At 41.1% G+C, this 21521-nt stretch overlaps 1 protein-coding gene across 3 annotated transcripts; it reads right to left on the reverse strand.

Moving 5' to 3' along the window:
* Positions 1–2: 2 nt before the first annotated feature.
* dnai4 (dynein axonemal intermediate chain 4) lies at positions 3–17623 on the reverse strand. 3 transcript variants are annotated; one of them, XM_022204291.2, is made up of 17 exons: positions 17509–17623; positions 17270–17420; positions 15555–15718; positions 15292–15398; positions 15005–15161; positions 13611–13753; positions 12199–12363; positions 10371–10538; positions 10028–10188; positions 9014–9100; positions 8115–8266; positions 7835–7995; positions 5906–6027; positions 5690–5788; positions 1872–2098; positions 841–930; positions 3–290 (listed from the first exon to the last, which is right to left on the reverse strand). In XM_022204291.2, the coding sequence occupies exons 1-16, from the start codon at positions 17559–17561 to the stop codon at positions 888–890; spliced, it is 2160 nt and encodes a 719-aa protein (XP_022059983.1). In that variant the 5' UTR covers positions 17562–17623; the 3' UTR covers positions 3–290; positions 841–887. The 3 variants fall into 3 exon arrangements, with proteins under 3 accessions (XP_022059983.1, XP_022059982.1, XP_022059984.1); XM_022204290.2 differs by having other exon boundaries at positions 841–997; XM_022204292.2 differs by lacking the exons at positions 3–290; positions 841–930 and having other exon boundaries at positions 1932–2098; positions 5653–5788.
* Positions 17624–21521: the final 3898 nt, after the last annotated feature.

The raw sequence follows: 21521 nt of genomic DNA on the forward strand, positions 1-21521 counted from the left end.
GATTGTGGTTAAATTTACACTTTATTATCCATACATAAATCTCTCCTTTAATACTCCCGGCATTGATTTCTTCCAATGGAAACAACATGCAGATCCAGAAGCTGATATTTCACTGTTAAACTCAACTATAATTGTCTGAAGCAGCAAAAGGCCATGCTTTAGTTTAAAGCATATGTGTAAAATTTAAAGTCTACTGAAGGTGGAGACCCTACTGGATTGCGGATACATCCGTCTGTTTCTTGAGGTTATCTGGAAGCTGCAGAACGTAGGAGGTCTTCCAGAACATCCACCTGAAAGGAAACACCCAGGAGATATTTTGAGACGCTGTATTTGTGTGTCTTCTAATAGACATTAACACAAACACCAGCATGATATTAATGATCTGTAGTTTCTCAGACATCCATGATGTGCCATAGGTGAAGAAGACACGTCCACTGACACCATCTTGTATAGTTTTAGAATAATAGAAAAACTTCAATAGTTTTATTGCAAAGAAGACAGCATCTGAAAAGGCACCGTGGACAGCCTGATGGAGAATTCTCAGCCAATAGGAACCTCGCACAGGGGTTCCTATTGGCTGAGCTCACTTGTGTAGGTTTGTGGTTGTTTGTGAAAACTCAACATATGGTTAGCAGAGGTTAACAGAGTTAACAGAGCCCCACTGACCAGACAGAGAGCCTAATCAATCAACCCCCTCTTCATAGTGACCTCTCCTACCTCAACATTCAAGAATCCAATCTATCGATATCCCTCTCACTGAAGTGAGGGATACACAATACAGCTTTCTGTATGGACACATTTCATTAGCATTTGCCTAACCTATCAACTGTCACGTCTCACCTGGCTGCTGCTTTCTCCCACACTGAGGTTCTTGAGCTGGTAGACGGTCACTTGTCCGCCGGTGTCTCCGACCACAACACAATCCGTCTGCTGGACAAACAGCAGGGACATCATTGTCACTCCAGGGGTAGCAGGTTGAACAATGACCGGGTCCAGACTGAAGGACAGAGGTGGACAGGACACATCAGAGAGACAAACTGACTGGTCCATTATAACTTTATTCACCAACCAAAAACAAAACCTACCACCTACACAGTCAGGCTAAGGTTAGCTTAGGCTGAAATAAACACATCCTCTACCAGACAGCAGACACGTTTTAGATGTGGTACAGAGGAGGGCTCGTTTTTGCATTGTACCTGGTCATGTACGAAACTTTGTACTTTTTTGCTGCCAATTTAGTGATATTCTTGACAAAACTCGCAGGATTTGCCTTCCCATTGGATCCACAAATTTGCCTACTAGGCAACTTTACAACCATTAAAGTGCATTTTAAGAAGAGAGAGAACTTTGAGAGCTAGCCAGGGTTATGGTTAGGTTCCTAGTTAGCCAGGAAGTGTATGACATGGAAGCTGGACTCCCATCTCCCCACAGCTAGATGGTCAATGGAAATAAACAGCTGTATCCCTCTGGAATACATGACTGTAGTATACGTACTACACCTTTCTGAAGATCTGGCAGCCCTACTTGCCCTACACTGAGACTCTGCCAGCAGGTGTCACTTACCTTACTAACCCAACCCTTCTAACCTCCAGTCGCCTGTACAAGCCAGGATTACTTACACTGCCTCTCATTTTCTGTTCTATTTATACTTTATTTTTCCATTACTTTGAATATTACCTACTCATTTTGAGTCAGGTACTCTTTCAGTTTGTATATGTACGGGGGTGGAGGGTATTTTGTGTTCTAGATTTTGTGTATGACTTGTGAAATTGGAGAATTTCGCAAGAAAGCACTCAGTTTCTGCTGCACTGCTGAAACTGAGCGCGAGGAAACAGAGAACAAAACAGATTCTCCCTCTCAGCCCGACTTACATGCTCGTCTTGAGGTCCCAGATCTCCAGCTGTTGTTCATTAACAGCTCCAAAAACCGTGGCCCACTTTGGGGACCATCTGACATCGTAAACAGCCCCCTGGGTGGAGGTGAAGCCCAACACGGGCTTCTGATGGTTCTGCTTCCACAGCTGGATGGTCCAGTCAGAGGAGCAGCTCAGGAACACATCAGGACTGAGAGGACTCCATGTGATGCAGTTCACAGGACTCTGAGAAGAAGCAACATGTCGACATTACTGAGCTGATCTCTGTCTCATTAGTCAACACATTGCAGCAGAACACAGATCAGTTCAACTAATTAGCCAAAGAATTCAGTTTCAGCATCAAGCAAGAAATTCAATATACATTGTGAACATTGGTTTGTGTTTCTTTACAAGCATCCAATAAAGAGAAAATGTTTTCTCAGAAACACTCAGACCCTCAGCAGAACAATGTAAAGATTGAGTTATTCCAACTAACTCGTCTTGAACTATTCCAAGTTCAAGACGAGTCCACGACCACGTCCAAAACCGAGTTTACAGCACAGGTCCAAAATCTGTCCAAATCTATGTCTAAAGCCACTACAGAATCAAGTTCAAACTAGTCCAAAATCAGTCCACAACTACGTAAAGTCATTAAAAAAATAAATTGAAGTTCAAAACCAGTCCAAAACAATACAAAACCAAGTTCAAAATGAGTCCACAAAAAGCAGGCGGTGGCCTGGGGTGGCCGCGCCCACCCCTACAAATCTGCTGGCCACCCCACTGGCCAGTCACAAATATGGATTACCAGTTAAGCTCACACCAGGGCAAGGACACTCATTCATTCCATTGGTTCTGAGTAGGTTGCAAACTCTGACAGCATCGCCATTGATCCGCATGGCTCAGCAGCACCAATCTGAACAGAGGACTATGAGTAAGTCATAAGTACTTTTGTAAAAATATGGGGGAGAAGTAATATTCGTCAAGATATGTGCTTTTTAAGTGCCAAAAGGTGCTGCTACAGCAACCTGTTAGAGCAGCACTGCTGTGCTTTTTAACTTATCTGAGTTACCTTACAGTACATAGGCATAGTTAGCTAACGTTAGCTGCTGCTATTATTATTATGTGATGATACATTAGTCTGTGAATCTGTCTGTCCGTGTGCAACATTACTCAATAAACACACTCCGCTTAAAACACCCCCCGCCTTATATATAGTGCCTCTAAGTACAAGAAATAATAATATATACTGGACGATACACCTACAAAATGATACATCTTCACTACAATAAAAACAATCAGGTCAAGGTCATACACCCAAAAAGGCAGATCTACATTATGCACAGGTGGCGTTGGTGCAATATGCATGAAATCCTTCAGGTAGTTTCTGACATATGCTCCAGAAACAGAATCAAAAAATATTTGAAGTGCCTCACAATGACCTTGAAAATAAGGTAAAGGTCATGCACCCGAAAAAGCACATCTACATTACTAACAGGCTTAGTGTGTGCAATATGAAGGAAAACCTTCAACTGGTTTGTCAGATATGCTCCAGAAACCAAAAAATATTTGAAGTGCCTCACCATGACCTTGAAAATCAGGTCAAGGTCATACACCCAAAAAGGCAGATCTACATTATGCACAGGTGGTGTGGGTGCAATATGCATGAAATCCTTCAGGTAGTTTCTGACATATGCTCCAGAAACAGAATCAAAAAATATTTGAAGTGCTTCGCAATGACCTTGAAAATCAGGTCAAGGTCATGCACCTCAAAAGGCACATCTATACTATATACAGATGGTCTGGATGCAATATGGATGAAATCCCTCAAGTAGTTTCTGAAATATGCTCTGGAAACGAAATGTGGACGTACGTACGTACGGACGGACGGACGGACGTGCCCACGCCAATATCCCCCTCTGTGCCTACGGCCGGCGGGGGATAAAAACGGAGCAACAGATTTGGATGAAATTTTCCAGGAAGGTCAGAAATGACACAAGGACCAAGTGATTTAATTTTGGCATTGATGCAGCTTATAATGTGGATCCACGGCTTTGTTAAATATTTCCCATTGCCAGATACAGCAGCCTGCACAGCGTCTATAACATGACGTCAACACTGTGTCTGCCTCCCGCCGAAGATCACATGATTGCGATCCTACTACAAATTGACCATGATTTATCAGTTGGAAATCATACAAGGAACAAATGATTAAACTGTGGGGTGTTTCTGAGTCCCATCAATTCCTGCCGAGGCGATGTCGCAAACGGCAGCCAGACAGTTCAGTTCACCCATCAGCCTTATGTGAACACAGATTCACCTTTCTGTCCTTCCCTCATTTCTTGTCCCCGCTAGGTACTTATAAGTTTAAACACATCCTTTACTAGACAGCAACAGAGTGGAACCGTTTTCTGTCATCTTTACGTGAATTTTCGGACTTTTCAGCAGCGTCTTCGACATGTCAAGTAGACAGCACTTCCTGTGCTGCTGGAATGGTGACAAAATAAAAGCCTGCAACATTAAAAATACGTCTTCAAAATAAAAGCATGGAGGGAACTGTTAACACTAGCAAAACAAAGGCTTGCCAAAAATGATGAACTGATAAACACACCTTCATAAGTGTGTCCATACATAACATGCACATGCAAAACACATGCCTGTGCTCAGCACAAGGTCATTTTGTATTAAAAAGATTTCATCCGTTGGAAATAATACATCAACTCAGCAGCCTTGGTGGAGTACTGCGCTGTGAGTGCTTTTCTAGTTTCAATTTACAAACCATGAAGAGAAAGTCAACAGAAACATCTTCTAACTTCAAGAAGAAAATTAGTACAGGAAGAGAGAGAGAGCCGACGGTCGAGCAGCAGAGGCACAGTGATGAGGAGATGGAGGAGGAAGGAAGGGAGGATTTTAACTCAAAATGTTAACTGTACTGTTATTAGTCTATGCACATTAGGTCATTAGTAACATTAAATATAACATAATAAAGACAACAAGTTGATCGATTGGCGCTTCCTCAAGTCTTTCTGATAGTTTTCTGCTCGCCTACATCCTACAGTGTGATAAAAAAGACAGCAGTAATAGTACTAGTAAAATAAAATTCCTGAAATTATGACTTTTTAGTTTTGGTGTGCCACCCCAAGATTTTAAGTTGCCCCACCTGGCCACCCCTATGAAAAATTTCTGCAGGTGCCACTGAAAAAAGATTCAAAATCACTCCGAAACCCAGTCCAAATCATTACAAAACTAAGTTCAAAAACGGTCCAAAATCAAGCCCAAAACATTACAAAACCACATTTAACACAAGTCCACAACCAGCAGTCCAAACTAAAGCCATTACAAAACCGAGTCAAAAACTATTACAGTTACATTATACATTACATTATTCAGTCCAAAAACAGAGAACCAGAGCCCTGATGGCAGTATTATGGAATCAGTGTGAGATAACCGCGAAGAGGCAGAAACATTGAGACAGACTGAATCCACAGAAAAACCGTGGCATGTTCTTCCGGATGCTTAAAAACCATATTCTAAAAACCTTACACAGACATACAGCCAGACTGCTCATCACAATGATGATTACACATTAATGACTTGGGCACCCTTACTAAATGAAGTAAAAGTACATGGCTCGTGTGTTATTGAGTGCTGGCAAGAAAAACATGGCAGACCTAAACCCTCAAAAACTCCAGTTACACATGCGAGACCATCGGGAAACAGCTGAAAGGGTCAGTAGGACATGCAATAATAGATTTTACAAGCTCACACTTGGAGCTTCGATCGGAGCATTTATCAGGCTTTACCAGAAGGAGCCGGTGGCTTAAATGGTGAAAAACCTACAAAGTGTTTCTGGTAAGTCTCTAGAAACTCCTGAGTGTTGGAACAGGAACACTTGTGGATGAGACCCTCCCATGTACCGGCCAGGCAGATACCGGGGTCCTGCAGAGGGAAGCAATACGACGGTGACAAAGACAGGGATTTCAATTTTCATAGAATATGGTCTGTGTGCTCAGTGGGAACTAATAATGATGGAACAAACTGCTAAAAACAACTTACTGCTGGATGGAAGTCAAAACACAGACCAGGAGTCAGTACAGACAGAATGTTCTCTTTGGTCTGATTGGTCTTGTTCCCTCCAGGCCTCTTCATTGTTGTAACCTTCTTCAGCATCATCAGGTCTACAGCAAAAGATGCCATCCAAATGGGTTAAGGTTAGAACCATGCTATAAATGATCACACAATTCAGAAAGGTTGGAGCAGAAACTCCAACCTTTCTGAATTGTGTGATCATTTATTAGCATAAAAAAATATATAAATAAAAAATATTTGTGAATTTTGATCTTGACATAAGCGTTTTACATCCTGTATTTTGGAAAAACTGCCTGTCGACAAACCTCGGTCACACATTGAAGCTATGTTTGAACAGCAACGTTTCAGGAACTATAAAAGATAAAATAATGCAATTGTCACTGCAATTGACACTCAGAGTATATCATTGATTCAGAATCTGCAAAACTAGACTGGACAATCAGACTTAGGGTCAGTCAGACTCAGGGTTAACTCCAATTAGTTAGAGTTAACCCTAAGTTTAAGTCATCATAAAAAATTCTTGCTTTTGAATGCATGAAGAAAAACCGATAAAGCACAATTCAACCAGTGACGTTTTCTGAAACACGTGTGGTCATTTTATTTTAACATTACTTCTTAAAATGAAGTTAATTTTGTTGAACTTCTATTGAGCTGATTGAGTAGGCATGACAAGCTGTTCCACAAAAACAGCAATGCCGGTAGACGGCTGAATCCAAGTAGAACAGACTTCTGGAGTTTTTAAATGGTTTTCTAAATATAAGTAAGAAAATCCTTTTTGAAACATGAGCATATGTTTATATGGACAATTTCATATGGACAATTTGAAAAATATGTTTTCTTTGAAAATATTTCACATATCACTCTGAAATTTCACAGGTACCATGCTGAATATGCAGACTTTATGATAAAAAAAGTTTACGGCAAATCAGAGATGACTGATCAGAAGGCCCCCTGATGATTTGAGACTAAATAATCCTAGACTTTTGGATGGCCTGTGTGTGAGGAAAATGCCCATACAGAGCAGTCCAAAGATTTTCTGAAGACATCAGATGGGAGTAGTGAAACAGACATCAGACGTGGAGTAGCGACGACAAGAACAGCGTTTACGAAAATGAAAAATATACTGACAAATAATAGCAATAAGCATCCGTGTGAGGACTCTCAGCTGGATATAAATATATTTGCTACTCCGATGTACGGATGTGAATCTGGGATCATAAATAATAAAACGTCAAACAGAATCACTGCAGCAGAGATGTGGTTTTACAGACGCTACGTTTATTTGATACGGACAGAATAACCACTGAAGACGTTCTAAAAATGAACAATATTAGGAAACAGCAAGCAACATTTTTTTGGGCACATCCTGAGGAAAGACACCCTATTTAATAACGATAGACGGACTGACATCACGGAGACACACGGAACCATCAACAGCCACAATTCAGACAGAAAAAGGTCGTATTAGATGGAGAGAACTGATTGATACGCTGGATCGATACGTTCAATGCACGGACCTGGATTAACTGATTCTCATTCAATGGATTCAAGGGTCCCTATATCAAGCCTATATCAACCCTAACCTGCTTTGTGGGGTATATAACCCAATTACTGGTTATGTAATTGGGTTAGGGTTAAGACTAACCAGTGTTAATCTTCAGTATTAATCTAAAATGTAGAAAATATAAAAAAAGTTGGCTTCAGAAACTCTTCCTGAATGAGAAGGTGTGTCCCGACTTTATTGGTCTGGTATTGTGTGACTGACACTGGTATTGTGTGTGTGTGTGTGTGTGTGTGTGTGTGTGTGTGTGTGTGTGTGTGTGTGTGTGTGTGTGTGTGTGTGTGTGTCGTTAAACTGACACGCCTACAACCACAGTGTGATGCTGAATTCAGTACCTGTGCAGTCGAGGCCACTGCTGGAGACAAACCACTTGCAGATTCTTCCATCTGCACCTACAGAGAAGAGAGCTTCAGCCTTGTCCTCCCCTGATAAGCTCAGCTCCTGCAGGGTCCATCTGAGCTGGCACACCGGACCCAAGTGTTTTTTGGGACATTCGCTGCACAGAGAGATGCAGGGGGTTAGGGCAAATAAACTTAGTGCCACAGCATGAGTGGCCACAGTATGAGTGGCACTAAGTTTATTTGCCGCGTTTGATGACTTTCACACAGTCCTCACTGGCTGCTGATGACTCTCGACTTGTCTCGACTGTGGACGTTGTAGATGGCGATGGTGCCGTCATGCATCCCCACCGCCAGCTGACCCGGGCTGTTGACTGAGAAATCCAGACAGGTCACGGCGCTGTCACAGCGGATGAAACGTTCGGGCCACTGCAGGAGGAAACGTATAACAGCTGGAAATCACACACCATCTACAGTGACAGGGTTAGTATTACCTATAGTACATTGGAAGTATTCCCCTTTTATTGTTTTTCAGCACTGAATAAGGGTCAATTTAAGTTTATTCTTTCAAAGTGACAAACTTTTCTGCAAAGTCATGTCAATTAAAGAAAAATATAAGAGACTGCATCAGTATTGACCCTTTTTGAAGTGACTCACCTGATTCCAAACAGGTCTAACCAAAGTGTGCAAAAATTAAGTTCAAACATTATTCAGTGTTCTTGTATTTATCCCTTGACTTGTGTCTGTCACTGACCTGTCTTCATGGTGCAATTATACAGTCTTGGAGTACCAACTCACCAGTGACTGGACCTTCCAGATACTGGAGTCTTTATGAGTGAGTGAGTGAATGAGTGAGTGAGCAGCAGCATTCACTGCACTCAGACCATCTCCATTTCATTAATTGTGACTCCTACCACCAACTCCTGCACCTGTGCCAATTTAGGTGAATCACTGACTGTTGGGGTTGGGTTAGGGTCAGAAGAAGTAGCGAAGAAGAAAGATTCAGTGAAATACTTGAAAAGTGATATATATTGGCTCTATACTTCAGACCTCTTGGAACACTGTATGCTCAACAACACTGTATGCTCTTGCTGCTCCTCAGCATACAGTGTTGCTGCTCTGGAAATGATTTCTGAAGGTTAGGGAAAGTGAATCAGGGTCAGAACAGAGTCATACCGTGGGGTTTTTGATAGACCAGCAGCACACCAAACCTGGTTCCTGGTCCCCGGAGTTAAACTGACCATATCCCACAGCCAGGAGGTCCTAGTACATACAGAAAGGACAGCACATGCAGATGTGTCTTAGTGAAATGGCAGGGATTTGGTTATGTAAGTTTGCATTAAAAACAAGACAGGAGTAGAACCCAACAGTGTCAACAGTGTTGTGCCAACAGTGTCGTAAAAGTGTCAGCGAGAGCAGCTCCTGCTAGTCTGTTAGCATTTGTTTCCAATAATGAATTTGTAATAGTATGCAAGAATCTGTGATGGTGGTAGGAGATAGCCTAGCTTGGGTTAGGGAACCTGACCCAGTTATTGAAAGATGAGGCTCAGCATTGATCAGACTTTGTTTTCACATTTCACCAGGTGTAAAGCATGCAGGCAAAGCAACGCAAAAGCAAGTAAAACCTAAAGTGTGAATTGACCTAAAGAGCGGCGACAATGCTAGCAACGGCTAACTTCTGAGATAGCATCAGCTAACCCTAACTACTTTATCCTGTTTCCTCTATTAAACAGTCCTGATGCTCTAACATCTGCGAGCACAAATAATGCAGCAGCTAAATCCAAAGTAATGGAGAAAATGAAGTAAAGCTAGAGCTGCTAAAAGCTAACTAGCCTAGATAAGCGGACCAGCAATAACTGCCGACTCTGAAATTTGTGTGATTTCATCGGTCAAGTCACCCTTTAATAACACTTTACTAAAAGGCTAATTAGGGTCTAGTCTAGGGTTAGTTGTTTAGTTTAAATGAGCAGGAAACATAGTGTTTGTATGTTTTCACAGTTTGTCAGAATATTTTAGGTTTTGTGAAAAGATTGTGAGTGATTAATAAAAACTGTAATATTCTAACTTGTGTTGCACAGTTTGGCTTTCATATTTTCAACCCTAGCTAATCTAACCCAACCAGCCGCTTTCCAGTATGTGTTGCTGTTTCCTGCCTTTGTAGGACAGAGTCGCTGTTCTCTGTTCTGTTACCGGGTTCTTCTCATTCCAGGCCATGCTGCTGACGCTGCGTCCTCTGCTGAGCCTACAGCTGAAAACCCAGAGACTCTGCAGGGATGGCGACAACGACTGAGAGCTTCCTGTATCCTCCTCTCTCTGCTCCACAGTCTCAGGCTTCACCGGACTGTCTGGGTCTGAAAACATCATTACTAGTAGTACTAGTATGAATGAAGTACTACTACTACTATGTACTACTAGAATACTCTGATCATATTATTCGCCTTGGCCAAAGGTTTGGAGACAGTAAATGTTGCTGGTAGGAACATGTAGTGCAGCTCAGCTCAGCTCAGGCAGTGCAGACATGAGCTGAGCTTACCTTCTAGTACAGGCAGCTGTCTGTAAGCAGCCAGCTGAGGTTGGAAGATGTTTAACAGGATGCTCCTCTCCATCACCAGTAAGCTGTGCTGGAATCTCTCTGACTGCACGATGAGCTGCAACTCTGAGTCGGTGTTTGCTGTGTTTGTGGATGTGTCCACATCTTTTACTGTATGAAAAACAACAAGAATTGTCATCAGTTACATTCTGAAAAGTTAAATATTTAATGATGAGTTAAGTGATATCAGCTTTGATATCTTTTAGATAACTTGAAAATGATTGAAGGCAAACTGTACACGAGAAAAATCATCAGTATGACCGACCCAAAGTTTGTGATGGGAGTAAATTCACTCATCTAATTTGCATATTATGACATCACCAGGCAGCGAACATATGGATTACATAACTTTATTGATGTTCAACGATCAAGATGGCATTGCTTGGCTGAGAATTTGTCAGACCCCTGTCTCCACGATACCCAATAGGCTCATCAAAATGTCTGATCCACTTGTGAAACTCTTCCTCATCTCTCAAGCAAACCCACCCATCATCATCATCGTCATTTACGACGGGGCCCTGAATGCCACTGCGGCCTCCACTGCTATTATCAGTACAATTTCTCCCGCGTCTGCTGCTATTTCCACGGGGTTTTTTGCGTCCCCGCTATTTCCAGGGGTGGTCAAAACACCATTAGCGGTGTTTGAAAACTGCCCCCCTGCTACCCCCACCATGTCCCCTCCTGCCACCCCGGAGCCGGTGGAGCCGATGCTTTGCTTTCACTTTTTGTCTCACTGGATGACTGAACATCTTCATCAGAGGGTGAATATCCCTCTTCAGAATCTGAGTAAGCCTGAGTACTCTGAGTATTTTGTCAAGGGTGAACAGAGCTCTCAGCACGATGAGTTTTCTCTCGCTAAACTGTGCCGTCTTGCGGTCTGTTACGCTCTAACTACAACACTCGTCTGCTCGACCGGGGGACGGTTTTCAAACTCTACAAACTCCAAAACTTTGAATGAAAACACGCCCACAAATGATTCTCAGATTGAAGTTCCAGATGTCCGCCATCTCCTGGTGCAAAGTAGTAACTACATGAGGCACCATATTTGAAGCTATGGCTTGTTACGTTCAGCAGTGTTGCTAACCCAAACCCTGTTGGGTTGTTGTTGTTGTTGTTGCTTGTCGAGCTTTAAGCTTAAGCACCACTAGCACCCACTCGGCTCTACTCGACTCCAGTTGAGCACCACCTCATCGTGTGTGGAGTCATAAAATATCCTCATCAGAAAACATCCTCCAACATGGTGGAGTCAAGGCCGCTCTCCCTCCCGTTGCTCGTCGGTCGGTGCCGTAAATGGCATCCATTTGGCAAAACTACTTCCAACACCTCCGGTTTGGCCCACTGCAGCAGTTGTGGTCCTTGATGGACTGATGGTCATTTTTGAGCTTCTTCAGCTTCTCCCATCCCTGCTTCATTGTCCTGCTGTATCCGTGGGCGGCCATTCACTCGGAGACCTCCTGATAAACATCTTCCGTCCAACTCCCTCTGTATTCTTCGGTCTACCACCAAATACAAAAAAGTCTCTTCATCCGCCCGTGGTACCACGGCACAGGTCTGGTGTGTCATCCCTCGCTGTCCAATGAGTGGCCTGCACTCTGTAGACGTCACATTATCGACTCCACTCAGCTCACTGGGAACTCCAGCCCAGTAGGAACTAAAATAGTAGCTGGTACCAGGAGCTACGTCCTGATGGAAAACTTCACAAACCCAGTAGAGTCGAACCGAGCCGAGTAGGTTCTGGTGGAAAAGTGCCATTTGTGTTCTTCACTGTTACCTGAACTGACTGTGCTGCCCACTGACACGCTTCTTTCTGCTGTTCTGCTGGAGTCCACAACAGCTTCTGGCAAGTCGGTCTTGTCTGGCTGAGGGCTCCTGACAGTTTTTTCCTGCTCAGGGTCACACAGAGTGTTGTACATGTCCCAGGTGGTGACAGTCAAACCTGTGGACATGAAGACATGAAAAGATTTTTAGTAGAAAATGTGAAAAGTTACTCATTGTGCACCAATGGACAGGTGGTGCACAATTAATCCGACTTTCTTCAGCTATCTGCTGGATTAATTACAGTTTGAGAATCTGATATGTCCAGGTATTTAACACGTATTTAACATAACTTTTGTCAAGAAATGCAAATTAGCAGCTGAAATACGTCACTGAAAGAATCTACTGGTTAAAGTGGATACGGCCAAACAATAACGATTGGTTAAACTTGCTAAAGGGTTAGGGTTAGAATAGTCAGGTTAAAATAGCCAGTTAAATGTGGTCCAAAAGTGGCTAAAATTACTTATATTGTTGGAAAATGTAGTAGCCAAGTGCTAGATAAGTGGTTGGAATTAAAGTGAAAAACAGTAATGAGCAACATTCTAATGCAAGATAAATGACAAAAAATAATTGGAAGTAATAGATAATCAAGTGAAACTGCACTGAATAATGAGAATACTAATGTGTACTAGTGTACTAATGAAAATAAATGTTAGAAATTATAAAAGCAGTCAACAGATTGTTTAAAATGCTAGCAGTCTATAAAACGTTAAAATAGCTAACCCTAACCCTAATTCCAGTTGAACAGTGAACAAAATATTATGTAAAAGAAACAGATAAATGGGTTTAAACTGCATAGTTTGCACAAATAATGGATAAATGGATGCATCTACAAACACAATAGCTAACTGCTGGATTAATCAAAATTTTTAGAGCCAAAGTTCCACAAAACCAGAAGCATTTTGAAAAATAATTGGAATAAATGGCTTAAAAATGCTGAAATGATAAAATAACAGCAAGTAATAGATAAACAGTTAAAACTGACGACCAAAAGTATTCATTAAGCAGCTACCAAAAAGAACTACCAACAATAATAACTGTGAAAGACCTGCAAATGGGTAAAACTGCTGTAATCAGTCAAAGTGTAGCCATCCACTATCCATAAACCTAAAAATGGTTAATGGGTTAGGGTTAGCTGGCTACAGTAATACAGTAATACAGTAATGGATGGAACAGATGAAATTGTGAGAGTATGGATATGGATAAATAGTTAAAGTAATGAACAATGTAAACAAGTGATAGTAAGTTGTACGTACCAATATCTACTGATGTTTGAATCAAGCCGCCTGAAATGAATTCTTGCAGCTTCCTGACGGTAAACCTGCCGCAACAGCTTCAACATATTTACACGGATCAGCTGAAACTAACCTGCGTCCACCATGACCAGGTTGTCGCTCTGGACGTGTTTGTGTTTAGCTGCTCCATCCAGCGTCTGCACAGATCGATTCACGTATTTATCGTCGTTACCCATCGTGTTCCTGCAAAGTTCAGCATACTGGTTGTTTCTCTCTCTGCAGAAACAAGGAGAAGATGACAACAGAAGCAACATTACACAGCTTTCGTTTACTAATTGACAGACTGGACAGGATGTGTGTCCCAAGATCAGAACATTTTCCCACTCAAAGGAGGCTTTGTGAGAGACGACAGTTTCAGAGATTTTTGGAGGGAATTCCAATCGATTGCTGCAGCACGCACAGGCAAAAGGGTTAAGGGGTTAAGGGCTAAGACAGTGCAAACTTTTGGGGACAGACCAGGGCTGTCAAACTGACTCATCGGAGTTCAGGTAACCTGAAATTCATGGAGAAAAATACATTCCATTTCAGCAACATTCGGCCTCAGTTTGTCATTTCCACACTACAACTTACAGAAGTAACACAAAGTTACTTTTGTTATAAGTTACCTGTGATATCTGGAACTGAATGATAGTATTTAACTTTATGATCAAAATGACAAAAGTCAGGCAAAAAACCCCAACAAAAATAAGACAAAAATCAGATGCAAAATGACAAAGACAAGACACAAAAAGACAAAACGACACGAAACAAAGAGACAAAAAATTTGACAAAAAAGTTACAAAGTCACAAAAAATGGACAAATAACAAAAAAGGGGCCAAAAATGACACAAACAAGACCAAAATGACAAAAGCAAGAAACAAAATAACAAAATTGTAGACTAAGAACACAAGCAAGACAAAAAAACCCACAAAATGGCAAAAAAAAGACAAAAAGGAAACATAAAACGACAAAAACTGAGACAAACGACAAGTCAGACAAAAAACAACAACAGAACAATCTAGCATTTTACTTTATGATCAAAACAACTCGTTATGGTCTAGAAATTGTTTTAAATTTATAGCTATGTCTTCTCTGTAATTTTTACACTTTGAGGGCCGTATCGGACCCTATGGAGTTATGGCTAGCAGGCCGCACGTTTGACGTGTTGTGATCAGCCATGAGAGTGTTGTGAAATCACTGGACCTCAGGCGGCAGTTGTTGTGGGAGGAGTGTTGGAGAGGTACTGAGGTGTCTTTCCTGATGGGGTCTGGTAGATGAGTAACAGCCAGTGTAAAGGAAGGACCAACCCACCAGTTAGTAAGGGTCGTCACAATGGAGGGAGGGGAAAGATGCACTGGTAGAAAGACAGATGGCCGAGTGATGCCTGTTCGAGGCACACTCAATGGCCATTTTAAAGATGGCATTGTCGTAGTTGAACATGAGGAGGATGGTCATAATATGGAGGAGATGTAGAGGACTTGACTCACATGACAGTGTCTGCCTCGTCAGAATCCACTGAGACAAAGGTGCTGGGTATGTCCAGCAGTGAGATGGTGTCTGTCTCAGTGAGGAAGATGTCTATGATCTCTTTCAACACATCTTCTGTTACCGGTTCTTTCACCGTGCTCTTTTTCAGCTTCACATCTGGCAGGGAACCCAAAGCATGATATCAAAAAATAAACCTTGATTAAATTGTTGCAACTGCTGCAGAAGTATTTTGCAGAATTTAGGCAGTACACAGAGCAAATTGTATGTTAGTGTAAAGATCCTGAACCTGGGATGCTGATTGGCTGGTCACTTTTAGAAAATGTGTCCTCTGTCTCCTCATTCACCGACTCTATGGTAGACTGGCTGGATATTCTGCTGCTTTCAAATACTGACCTGTAGATAGACAGACAGACAGACAGATAGATAGATGGATAGACAGATGGATAGATGGATAGACAGATGGATAGATGGATAGACAGATGGATAGATGGATAGACAGACTATAGATGGATAGATAGACAGACAGATAGATAGACTGATAGATAGTACTTGGAGAACGGCATGGTAAAGCTCCCCGTGGCTGTGGTCTGGTCTGATCCTGATCCTCCAGAGATTTCATTTAGAAAGAACCTGCTTCCTTTGGCCTGAGCTGTTCCTGGATCAGCCTGATGCAGCGGCTGAGGAGTGACGTCATTGTCGTCTTTATCAAACACCTGCAGACACAAGAACAACTGATCACTTTGCAAAAATATGACTGCTACTAGATCTTCACACAAGCCCCGTCTGCAACTAAGTATGCATTTAAAATCCTCTGCTGGTACTCCACTATATTTCAGAGGGAAATACTGTAATTTTGGCTCCAGGAGAGTCATCTGACCCCTTTAGTTTTTACATATGTAATTATTATATACTTAAAATATATGTATACAGCTTTGGAAATACATGTTAGACCACTATGACCATTGTTTTATGCCTCTTCTTTTGTGATTCTTTATGGATCCTTAGAGAAGGATCTTCTTCCCCTTGGAGAAGCTGCTGAAGCTGAGCTGGTTAGCAAACAGTTCTTCTATCCCTATAGATGTTATCCTCTATAGATGTTCACCTTCCCCTCATCGCACAGTTCTCTTATATTTTTTTTTAAAAATATTCTTGTTGAGTGATGATTTAGTTTGGAGTACCTGTTGACTCCATGTGATTTTTAACAATCACGAGTTTTGAAAATCAATCAGTAACTTAACTAAAATGTCCAGTTGCTGAAGTACCTCTGATGATGATTGATATGATATGATCTGATATGATTTTTATTTATCTAATGTTTTGATAGTCTCCCATTAAAATGAGATTTTTCATTTAAAATGGCCAAACTTGTTATTTTTCTTCATCTATGGTTTGGTAATTTGTTGTTTTTCCTTTTAAATATTTTAATCATTTTTGTATGAAGATTTGAGTTGCTTTTCTCACTATTCACAAAAGTGATAACTGTGAAAATAAACAGTACATTAATAAATAAATAATCAGTACCTACATACAAAATGGTTAAAATGAGCTCCATGTTGAACAAATAAAACAGTGAAATGCTGCTCAAACATGAATACATAAGCAATACCCTCAGACTTCCTCACCAACAGACCACAGTCAGTGAGAAACACCATCTCCATCTGTCAGTTGGGTTAGGGTTAGTTAGTGGGTTCTGAGCCCACTCTGCAAAATAAAGTGCAGATGTGTGTGTATGTGTGTGTGTGTGTGTGTGTGTGTGTGTGTGTGTGTGTGTGTGTGTGTGTGTGTGTATGTGTGTGTGTGTGTGCGCGCGCGTGTGTATTTAGATATTTATGTGTGTCGGTATATATTTATATATACACATTATATAGTTTTTACATGTTTATAGTAAAATTGTTTTTATTCAGAATTTTTCTTTTCGTTTTTGTTTTCTTTATCAATCCGATGACGAGCTTTTGCAACGAAATTTCAGTCTGATATGCACCAACTAGTGCATGTTCTGGTTGACAATAAAGTGGCTATTCTATTCTATTCTACCCATAATATAGATAATGAGTACATTTCTTGATTGTTGTTACAGTTTGCATACTTTTGCTGAAGTACTGTGTCTAATTGAGGACTTTACTACTACTACTGTGTTGTTCGTGGCCTGAGTTACAAAAAAATACAATCACTTTATTAATCCAATAAAAAGTATAAGTATAGGGTTAAATCCCACCCACCTATTGCTGGATCAAGACAGAGTTAAAAACTGGACTTGTTCTTACCCGGACAGCAGGTCTGGGAGTCTGGACGTGGCTCTTGTCCAGGACTTTGCTGCCTCCTCCCAGACTGAGGCTCTTCCTGCTGCCGGTGAGTCTGGAGCTCTGGTAGCCTCCATGGCGATCGGACACACAGACGTTTACCGCCCTGGAGGAGCTGGAGGACGGCGGAGCGACGAGTTAGCTTAGCCGTTAGCATGTCTGTTGTTCATAAGATAAGCGTCTGTGAAAATATGTCAACTTACTGCCTCAGAACCAGAGTCCTCTTCTTGGTTTTGTCTTCTGAGGAGGTGGACATTTTAGTTCAGAGCCGCTGCATTGCCACGGTGTCGTACTACTGGTGTTGCCATGGCAACGTGACGCCGCGTACAAGGAAGCTGCAGTTTTAGGAACTTTAGTCGTCAAAACAGCGCAAGCTGTCAAAATACTGGCTTGAAATTGCTCATCTTAAAGTTTTGTTCCACAGATAATACTATTTTCTGTGGTATCACTTGCAGTTTAAAAATGTTAAACTGCAACCCTAACCCTTGTCTGAGTGGACAGGACACAGCCCAGGGTTAGGGGATAGTATGCCCTAACCCTGGGCTGTGTCCTGTCCACTAATGGTTTATGGTTTTGTTGATTTATTTCACCCAAAATACTAAATTGAGTTCATACTGCCACCGTCTAGTCCTTGAGCAAGGGCCCAGCCTCAACCCTAACCCAGCAGCTCCAGATGCCTGACCATGGCTGAGAGTTTTCAGAGTTTTTAGAGAATTTCACAGTCATGTTTGTGACAAACAGGAAAAAGTATGGAAAACAGTAAAGAGAAATCATGGCAGTTTTTTTTTGTTTGTTTTTTACATTTGCAAAAGCACACTGAAGACACTCTGGACTCCAACCGGTGCTTTATTCTTCTTCTGGAGCGGTCAAGGAGCGGCAACTGAAGCATTCCCCATTGAAAAAAATGAGACTGAGGAGAGCACGTGCGTCTTATCAGTGGTCTCTGCTCTTTAGATAAGAGTCATATAACAGAGACACATTTGTCTCCCAGCTGCTGTGTGAGTTCTGAATCCAGCAGAAAGACAAGATAGAAGAAGATGGCAAAAGACAAGGACACTCGCAGAGAGGAAAGGAACAGCAGAGACAAAGAAGAAGAAGACCTCTGTCTGGGCTGTCTAACCAAACTGCAGCTGATCCTGATTGCCGTGGCTGTTGGAATTATCATTCTTATTGTTATAATCACCGTCAGCGTGGTGCTCACCACAAGGAAAGGTACTTTACACGATAGGACGACCAGTTCACTGGGGAAGACTTCCATCATGTTTTATATAAATATTAGGGTTTTATATAAATATTAGTGTTACATTACATAGATGTAAATGCATTTAATACTACATTGTGCAGGGTTAGGGTGTACTACTTTGCACTAGTACTTAAAGATACCGTCAGGGTTAGGGTTAATCTGTCGTCTTTTCAATATCATCAGTGTTTACTGACTTCTTGTTATGGGGGACGCTGGTTTATTTGTAGCTGATGGAGACACGAAGACGTCTTGTAAATTAAGGGTCATTCCAGAATTGGAGGACATTCTATGTAATCCATGTACAAAATACGAAGCAAACAGTGAATCACGTGATACGCTGGAGCTGTTGCTGACTGAATTTAGCCCTAATCAAACAGATTACTCTGTTGCTTCAATCAAATAAAGCAAAAGAAGGCTAACCCTAACCACATCCTGATCCTGGTGGATCAGGATGTGTCAGTGAAATGCAACCGTGTGCAGATTGCCGCTGTCTTTTCAAGACTGCAACTGGCAGAAAATCAAAGCATCACTGGCATGTTAGATTTGATGCAACAGAAATCTGTATAGACTCATAAAGTCTAACTCTAGACTTTATTAGTCTGTTTACTCTGTAATTTTGAGCAGGTGGAAGTAAAAACCCAAAGGGTTTGTACTGGTTTTTTTCAGAGATTACTCAGCCTATTGATTGATTGTGCCTATTAGATGGCTAGACTTACTGAGTCTCTCAGATCCATTGAAATCAAGGTAATTTATTTTGACCTTGCAGTTGTGGAGCTGGAACTGAATTTGTCAGGTAAAAGTCAAAATAGCCCTTGGTTTAAGGGGTTTATATCACCTAAGGTTCCTCTCATTCTAGGCAGGATTTCAAGCAGCACATTTATCTTTCCCAAATAAATTAATTTCACACTTTTTCGAGAACTGTAAAGCCCAAAGTGAGGTGAATCAGTCCGTTTGTCCAGCAGACAGAACATTATAATTTAACGGCGATTAACCCTAACAAAACCCATTTGCAGCAGAATATCCAGCCAGTCTACCATGTGAATCATGTGAAACTTGTAACTCTATCCCTCTGTCAGCAGATACTGAAAACTGTCAGCAGATACCAAAAGGTTTATTCAGTATGGAGAGTCGTACTGAATACACCTTTCAGTATCTGCCTATATTTAGCACATGCTCCTGTAATCTGCACATTATCACATGGTTAATTGCAGTGGTCAAAGCTCATGAGATAACACAAATCAATTTTAATCTGATAGCGCATCACATTCGGCACATAGGTAATAAAAGTAATTATTACAGTGTTGTGTAAAGTAGCCATTAAACATTCACAGTGCAGATGGGAAGAAAATGCACTTTCAAGTTGTGGTTGAACCTCCTTTGACTTGACAACCTTTAACAAGCTAACCCTGCATGAGGAATTCTGGAACATTGTGTTGGACAGTCAAACAAAACCAAACGTTTGTCATAAAGCTGCCCAGTGGGGAGCTACTGTACTACTATAACTAGTAGTATAGTTATTAGCTAGGATGTCATTAGTTATTAGGATCTCATACTCCCCACTACTGCTCTTGACATGGCGTCAACAAGCATGTAGTTGTTAACCGAGTATGAGATCCTTAGTTAATGTATGCGACTTCTTGCACTTGGCGATTTTGTATGCAAAAAAATAACAGTTATTTGTATGCATAAAAATAATAAAACTGTAAACCCATCTGTCCCTGTTTATGAGGGATTGTCACATACCAATGCCCACACGTGGTCCTATAAAAACAGGCCTGATATCCACAGATATTTATCTCGGCAACGTTTACTATTATACAATTAAAACTAGTAAACAACTAGTATGCAATTTTCAATACTAAAATACAAGTTTGTACATTGCAGATTAATACCGAAGAACAACACTTTTATGTTTACAACATAATTCCATATGTGTTCTTTTATAGTTTACACGTCTTCAGTATTAATCTACAATGTAGAAACTTGTATTTTAGTATTGCAAATTGTATTTTAGTATTGAAAATTGTATTTTAGTATTGAAAATTGTATTTTAGTATTGTTGTGCGCCGCGAAAAACAAGCCGACGTTAAAACCATAGTTCAGCTAATTAGTTCCTCTTTTTCGTGCCCCACTCTGAGGCATGAGCATGGCATATGAGGCTCCAGCAGCATTAGCCGGTGTTTAAGATTAACTGGTGATCCGATCAACTGGTGACATTCAGTGAGCGAGGCAGCTGTTACCATGGTTACAACGGCAACACATAGCATAGGTGACTGTACCGATGCCTGTTCTACATCAGATTAACTGGTGACAGTCTGTGGCCTCAGTCAGACAAAAATAGCAAGAGAAGTTCTAATACCGTTTTCAAAGCTTACTGCGATAAACCAGTTTGACCTGAGTTGTTCTACTTTTAAACAGATTTTAAGTAAAACAATGACATCATATAAACCATCTGACCACATTCTAACCAGAGATTTCACATTCCACCCTTCAGAACGTCCATATGCTTCATCTGTTTCCCCCCCGATATTCAGGATTTATTTATTTTACTGGGGCATTGCAAGTTAATTAACATTGTGTTCTATGGAATCAGTGCATTGTAAATTAAATGGACTGACTTTACAGAACACAAAATTAAAGTTTTTTTTTTATTTCTAAAGACCTAGAACAATAATAGAGACGAGGATATTTATTCTACAACGAGCTCTAACGAGCACACCCTTGAACTATATAGCTAGCTGCTGTTTCAAAAAAGATCTCACAACTCAAGAAGACGTGAAGCAATAAAATATGAATGAATGAATAAGAACAGACCAAATAAGATCATCTTGCTGAATTGCTAAGTTCCATCTGCAGATTCCCTCTCAGACTAAAACTGCCTCTTCACTGAACACCTTTACACTTATATGTACTTATAGCTGTGAATAAATGTTTCTTCCCCTTTTTATTAGCTTTATTTGACGGAAAAGTAGG

This window comes from Acanthochromis polyacanthus, chromosome 9 (assembly GCF_021347895.1).
Source record: "Acanthochromis polyacanthus isolate Apoly-LR-REF ecotype Palm Island chromosome 9, KAUST_Apoly_ChrSc, whole genome shotgun sequence".
Classification (NCBI taxonomy): domain Eukaryota; kingdom Metazoa; phylum Chordata; class Actinopteri; family Pomacentridae; genus Acanthochromis; species Acanthochromis polyacanthus.

Bases quoted from the DNA above. Each gene is read 5' to 3' on its own strand.
- dnai4 (XM_022204290.2), bottom strand. From the start codon at position 17,561: ATGTCCACCTCCTCAGAAGACAAAACCAAGAAGAGGACTCTGGTTCTG. The intron at 10,539-12,198 runs GTAACAGTGAAG...TTTTTCATACAG, and splicing joins GGGCAGCACAGTCAGTTCAG to TAAAAGATGTGGACACATCC. The intron at 2,099-5,689 runs GTAGGTTTTTCA...GCTTCTTCTCAG, and splicing joins AGACTTACCAGAAACACTTT to AGTCCTGTGAACTGCATCAC.